This window comes from Apodemus sylvaticus, chromosome 8 (genome assembly GCF_947179515.1).
Source record: "Apodemus sylvaticus chromosome 8, mApoSyl1.1, whole genome shotgun sequence".
Lineage (NCBI taxonomy): Eukaryota > Metazoa > Chordata > Mammalia > Rodentia > Muridae > Apodemus > Apodemus sylvaticus.
Window position 1 is genome coordinate 66,065,781 of NC_067479.1, and position 7,251 is coordinate 66,073,031.

General features: G+C 37.1%; 1 protein-coding gene across 3 annotated transcripts in view; it reads left to right on the forward strand.

Moving 5' to 3' along the window:
• Kpna3 (karyopherin subunit alpha 3) overlaps positions 1-5,250 on the forward strand; it is a 69,100-nt gene extending 63,850 nt beyond the window's left edge. For all 3 annotated transcript variants that reach the window (XM_052191254.1, XM_052191257.1, XM_052191256.1), the window contains 3 exons: positions 53-215; positions 2,020-2,114; positions 2,715-5,250. In XM_052191254.1, coding sequence (XP_052047214.1) covers positions 53-215; positions 2,020-2,114; positions 2,715-2,813 — 357 coding nt within the window. In that variant the 3' untranslated portion in view covers positions 2,814-5,250. The remainder of the gene's footprint in view (positions 1-52; positions 216-2,019; positions 2,115-2,714) is intronic.
• Positions 5,251-7,251: the final 2,001 nt, after the last annotated feature.

Genomic DNA, 7,251 nt, shown 5'->3' on the forward strand with positions numbered 1-7,251 from the left:
GGGAAAAGAGAATTACATATATCAAAAATATTTCTTCTCTTGTATTGTCTAGGTTGAATACCTTGTACAGCAGAATGTAATACCACCATTCTGTAACTTACTGTCAGTAAAAGATTCTCAAGTGGTGCAGGTGGTTCTAGATGGTCTAAAAAACATCCTGATAATGGCTGGTGATGAAGCAAGCACAATAGCTGAGATCATAGAAGAGTGCGGAGGTAAGGAGTTGCCCTGGAGTGCTAAAGCACTAGTCCTCTGAGCTCAGTTTGTCTTGAGAACAACTAAAGGCACATGGTTACTAAGTGGTCAGAGTTATTTTGCTAAAGGATTTTTAAAAAACAAAAATAAAAGCAGTAGTTTATACTTGGGTTGTGGAATTACCTTTCCTGGAAATAGATGGATTTTAGGAAATACGCTTTAGTGATTTGTTTTCCATTGTCAAAAATCAAGACTCTGAGGCTGAGTGCTTATGGGGAAATAAAATAAAAAATAGTTTTTTTTAGCTCAGAGTTTTGGAAAGTGACAATGTGTGTGTGTGTGTGTGTGTGTGTGTGTGTGTGTGTGTGTAAGCACACATGGGAGAGAAACCACAGAGTAAGTCAGGGACAGATGCAGTATTTTGCAGTAACTTCCTATTGTGAGATGAAACTAAGGAGGGTTCTACAAAGGTTTTACTAAGTCTTCTAAAGACCAGATCCCCAGTTTCAATAGGCCCCACTTTTTAATGGTTCTTAAAGCCCTCCCAGCCACTCTATACTGAAAACTAAACCACAACCAAATCACAGTTCCCCTTGATGTCACAGCGTACAGGAGCGTGTAATAGCCTGATGTGGACCACTAGAATAGTAAAAGCTCTTGTCGAATCCAGCATTTCTCAAACTCTGGACAAAGCGAACACATTTATTCTTGTTGCACATATTACCATGGAACTTGGTGGACTCTACTTTGGGAGGTTATCCAGTTGTGTGCATCTCGTTTGAATTCTGTAAGTTGGAGAAGCTTTTAGGATTGCTACAAAAGCATATTGAAGATAATAGGACAGAAGTCATTAAATATTGTCATTTATCTATTCAGTATGTACTAAAGTATATTCTGAAGATGTACAGGCATGAAAATGTTTCTTTTACTGTATTTTAATTATCTGTTTGTATTTTTGTTAATTATATGAATAGTTTACACCACTCATAGTTTAGAGAAAATAAATGCAATAGCCATCACAGATTAGTAAAAGCAAAAAGGTATGTGAGAGTTTTGTCCAAATTCATATAACTAGTGTCAGTAGATGCAAAACTAACCTGGAGGTCATCTTACTATTAATTCATGTTCATACTTGTCTTAAGATAATCTTTAAGGTATTAAAAATTAGCTTCAAAGTCAAGTTCATAACTTAGAAAGTTTGAATAACTTAGAGAATTTTCTCTCTTTAGTGTTTAAAACTATATCTTTTTCTACTGGAGTAATAATTACAACATATAATCTTATTAAGCACTCTGCATTTATTATTGTTAATACCTATTTTCTCAGTTTTCTCATTTGTATGTTATGTTTTAAAAATGAACTATTCCAATATGTTTGAAAGAAAGAAATCTCTAGGTGAATACTAAGGTTTTACATGTACAAACTCGTACATCTCAAACATGAAATACATGCTGCATTGGAAATACAGAAGATATTCTGAATTGAACCCATGTGTGCACACCTGTATGCAGCACTTAATAGACAAGAGGATTGCAAGTTCAAGTCCAGACTTGACTGCCCAGGCCTTGTCTCATAAACCAGAACAGAAATCAGTGATTAGTGGTCTTTTGGTTTTATTTTTTGGATTAGTTTAAACCAAACCCATCAGATCTCTGTCAGATGGAAGGTTTTGGTGGTTGTTTTTCTAGTTTTATTGTTATAAAAACATTTTAAAAGAGAAATGGGCTCTTTAATGGGCTGCTGGTTAAGTTTTTATCTGCTTTTAAACTGTCACCTTTAATCAGATTGTACGTATCACCTAATTTTTTTATATTCTCTTGTCAGGTTTGGAGAAAATTGAAGTTTTGCAGCAACATGAAAATGAAGACATATATAAATTAGCATTTGAAATCATAGATCAATATTTCTCTGGTGATGATGTAAGTAAATATTAAAATAGAGATGTCTGCATGCAGATTGAGACTTTCATAGATAGTGGCCATTTACCAAGAATTTTCTTATTAATGTGTATTAAGTTTGTACTGTTTTCTGTTAGATACTCCATCAATGATTTTTTGTTTTTGTTTTTGGTTTTTGGTTTTTTGGATTTGGTTTTTTGGAGACAGGGTTTCTCTGTGTAGCCCTGGCTGTCCTGGAACTCACTCTGTAGACCAGGCTGGCCTCGAACTCAGAAATCCGCCTGCCTCTGCCTCCCAGAGTGCTGGGATTACAGGTGTGCGCCACCATGCCCGGCTCCATCAATGATTTTTTAAAAATACTTTATCCAAAACTTCATTATCAGGTTATAAGACAATTTTGTTACATTTTTAATCTATTAACTGGGAAGACATAATTCTAGAAATACTCAGATAAGTTAAGTACTTTTGCAGATACAGGAACTTACTTACGACAGGTACTTTTTTTAAAAAATGCATATTCAATTGTCTATATTTAATTTTCCAATAAAATTGTTACTGATTTTCCTGGGTAGTTTTAGGTAGTTAAAATATTCATTCAGAGTTTCTCCTTTATTCTCATAGATTGATGAAGATCCTAGCCTCATTCCTGAAGCAACACAAGGAGGTACTTACAATTTTGACCCAACAGCCAACCTTCAAACAAAAGAATTTAATTTCTAAGGTCAATTAAGTGCAGCATCTTTCATTCAATATGAAACACCACCAGATGGCCACCAAGCGATAAGACAGCAAGCAGCAGAAGGCTCCCAGCACTCTTGCCTCTTCATTTTGATGCTTCTAAAGCAAGCCATGTCTCAGTCACTTTGCAGTTGCCAAAAGTCACTCTCACATGGACTGTAAATGCATATGCATGATTTCCTAAACTGTTTTAGAATTCTCCTTAACCATCTCCATTCCCCTATACTTTCCATGTTCCCTGGTGCCACATGCTGACAACTGCAGTCTCCAGTTAGAATATTCCATAGTGGTGGTGTATCAGCTGCCCACTGATTACGCCTTTGGGAAAAGGTGCGCTGTGGATCAAGACACTTTGGTATGATGTATATTCGTGTTGGAAGACTACAGAGGTGCAGTGTGATCTGAGCCTCCATCATTGTCCTCCACAAACATATTTTCATATTCTTATGTGGAAGAATTAAAGTACAAGCCAAATGATTTTCATTGGTGAAACTGACACAAAAGTAACTTAAAAACAAGAAACTTGGTTGTTGATTAAAAAGATAAGTTTTTTAAAACTGTACTTCACCTACTATTAATTGATGCGTTTATTATCTGCCTCAGAAGCCAGGGTTGGAGGAAGAGCTTTAGATATCAATGGTAATGCTTTCGCCATTGTACCTAATTTTTGAGAACAGCAAATCCTATTTGACCACTCACTTCAGCCTGTGTGTTCCTGCTGTTTTGAATAATCAAATGCTGTGCATGGTCTCTACCTGAGCTGCAACCTGTTACAGACTTGAACTTCTGTTAAGTTGAAAGCAAGAGTCCTTGACTACAAAAATACATAAATAAATAAGTCAAAACAAGAATGGAAAAGGTCTAAATACTCATTGGTGATGTTTTAAGACAAAGTCTTGCTTTCAGCTTCCAGGGGTTAATTTTATTTTTTGTTTTAATTTGATAATTGGATATGGTTGATTTATATTGGGTTTAAACTGTGGAGCTTTCATGTTTACTGTAATTTAGTCTTAAAATATTTTTTACTTAGTAACCAGTACTTTTGATAATGTGGTGGCAACAAACCAGCAACTATTTAGAAGTGTTACAGACTCCATTCTTGAGTGTTGGGGAGCTCAGTCAGATCCCACTCAAAGCATCTGCACATATTAAAAGATCAACTAAGGATCTGTGTAGAGGGATGGTCTGCAGTTATTTAACTCAGCCTGACTTGCAGTGATCTTTAGCTCTGCAAAATCTGGCATTACTATGTAAAGTCATTGCGTTTGAAAATGGTCTGACCCAGTTATTAATGAATGAATATGGATTTAAATTTTTTAAACTAAATAACTTGTGCTGTCACAGAAATGGATTTGTTGCTCTTGCTCACTGGGTATAATTTCCCAATGCATTGATGTGAAGGGATAGAATCTAAGGTAGTTTTCAGATGGGGGGTGTATTTACTGTGATGAAGAGGAGACAGATGCCGTCAGAGCTTTGTGAACCAGCTGGGGTGTTTTCACTGATAAACAACACATAGCAGGTGTGCTTCATTACAAATATATGTATCTGCCAAGGTGGAGCCACTTTAAAGAGTGAGTTTTGTCTTGTATCTAAAATGGATACAAGCGTATGTTTAAACTGCAAGATTTTTACTTGCTAGAGAATCTGTTTTAATATAGTGGTTTGGCCTCTGATTATTTATAGGTTTTATAAATTTTAGAATCAATTTCTCTTTAAGGTGGCTCAGATTTTTCAACTCTTGTGCACATAAAATTGAGTTGAAGTTCATTGTGCCTTTTTTCTTTACCCAAATTTTGAGTTAAAGCTTCATATGGTAACTGCATCCTGTTCACACACTTGTCTAAATTTTGAAACTGTGTAGTGTTCACTAAAAGTAGGAGTAACAAAGTCAGAATGAATTAAGGTCACACACTCTGGTGAAACCCTTAAAGTCAAAACCTTCTTGATAGTGTGAATTGTCCCCCTTCCAGTTACTTTCTTCTGGACTCTCCCGACTTAACTGACAGTTACCTTTTAAAATTTGCACACATTGAGCTTAAAATTGGGCCTCTACTGTGATGATTCCTGTTTCCTCTCTTCGTCTTAAGTGCAAACTAACCGTTAAGTAACATTAGCATCAAGTAGTGCAGACTCTGTGCATCTGCTTGGTTTGGTTTGCTGTGACCTTACCAGTTTTGAATCGGAATCACACCATTTCGTAAATAAAGGAAACTGAGTGTATTGCTGCACTTTTAAGTTTTCAAAACAGTGTTTTAAAATTGCATTGTTTTTATTTTTTTTAAACTCAGTTTAAAAAAAGACTAAAATGTTCTTTCAAAAGAGGCATCTAAACGTGTTCCTAATTTTGTATATGGGCTTAGGTTTTGTAACCAATAAAAAAGCTGCTATCAAATATGATAAAACATTGAAAGACTTATTTCTGGAAATAATTGTTTAGCTTTGTTTTCTGTGTGGTTAAATTTAAATTTTGATTATCTTCAAATGCTAGCCACAGTGGTGGTAAATCATGAGTGATGTCATTGTATTTTGATTTTCCTTTCTACCATAACACTAACCAACCAGTAGCTATTGTAGAGAGTAGTTTTAACAAATCAGAAGTACCAACATGTAATTTCCTAAGCTGCCATAACACAGAACCAGTGAACTCTAGGAGCTTCAAACCACAAAAACTATGGTGTAGTTCTGGCAGCGAGAAGTCACGTCAGAGTGCTGGCTGCACCAGACTCTCTTCCTCACTCAGCCTGGAAAGGATTCCTTCCTGGCTTCTGGTGGAGACTGGCAATCCTCAGCTCATAGTTCCTCACACCATTCTCTGCCAATCTGTGTGTGTATTGAAACGCTGTAATTTAGAAGAACCCCCCCCCCCCAGTTATTTGAAAAGATGGTGTGATTATGAAATGAACCCGCCATTCAGACTTTAAACCCTGTAATTATAACAGAAAGTAGTAGCTGATGTAAACCTGAAAGCCTTTACTTTCAAAGTAGAAATGAAGCTTTGAATGAAATCTTGTATTAACTAGAATAACAAAAGAACAGCCAGACTTTTGAGTATAGAAATATTCTTCTGTATATTGCCACTTCAGATTACTTTTAAAAGAAGTCAGTGCAGTGGCGCATGCTTTTCATCCCAACATTTTGGAGGCAGAGGCAGGTAAGTTTCCATGGTTTCAAGGCCAGCCTGGTCTACACAGAGAAAGCCAGTCTTGAAAAAACAAAGAACAACAAAAAAGTCCATGTGTAAGTAAATCAGTGTGATCATACGGTCTTGCCGTCATTTCCTCCAGCTACGCATCCTTTTTAGAGCATTCATCGCTGCAGGTAAACCAAGAGCATCTGGCGTTTGGGTGGCATTGGTCTTTACATGATATTTTTTTAAACACCTTTTGACTCTAGGTTTTCAACCCTCTGGAAAACTTTTAACTATTAGTGGGGGAGTATAAATTTCCATTTGTTGAACTGATTCTAAGACCCAGAAAGTGCTCATGGACCCTACCTTCAAGCTTAGAAGTAAACTTCATGTAATCAAAAGCATGGGACAGAATGACTCTCAGAAATGTAGAGACCCTTCATGATGATGGCTGTTTGGGAAAGTGGATATGGGATACAATCTGTCTCCATGATTGGTTTGTTCAGTAGATAACTTATTTTGGCCCATTTCTTGGTGTTGGATTAGTGAAGTGAGGGCAGTGAGACAGTTCGCTTTGTCTGTGAGTTCTAGTCACCAGGCTGTAATAGCAGCCCATCCTCTTCCAGGCCAGACAGCTGGACACATGCCTATATAGACACTGCTAAACGTCTTCTGATGCCCTAAATTTCTATCCTTGTACACCATTGATGCAAATCCACTCCTGTAGTGAAGGCTTAGCAGAAGCAGTCCCTAGCTATCTGCTGGGTGAACAGTAGGCTTTTCTCAGTGCTGTCCAGCAATTGAGTTAGTGTTGGTTCCAAACGTCAGTGTAGTTTGAAAGCTGACTTTTTTCATTGCTTCCTAAGGCACACAAGAAATTGTTTCCCTCTACAAGTTTTTCAAGCAATACAGGAGAATAGAAGAGAGCTTAAATAGACGTTACAGGTCCTGAGTACAAATCTGAGAAGCATTAAGCAAATAAAACAGTTGCACTGCTAAGAAATGGTATCACGAAGTCCCTGCAGGGAGTTTGTTCCGCAGTGCCCCTGACTCTCCACAAAAGTTACCATCTGCCACTCTCCCAAGACCATGTACGTAAAGCTGTGAGGTAAATATGGAGCGTCTATGGGATAGCTATTTTACTAGCTTTATGTAAGTGAAAACCTGAGTGTGTGTTACAGAGCATACATTTACATCCATGTGGTAGCTTTGAATCTGAACTGTTCTAGATGCACCCTCCCTCCCTCTCAGCCTGGGTGCCAATGCAGTGCTGTGTTCCTGGTTGTAAAG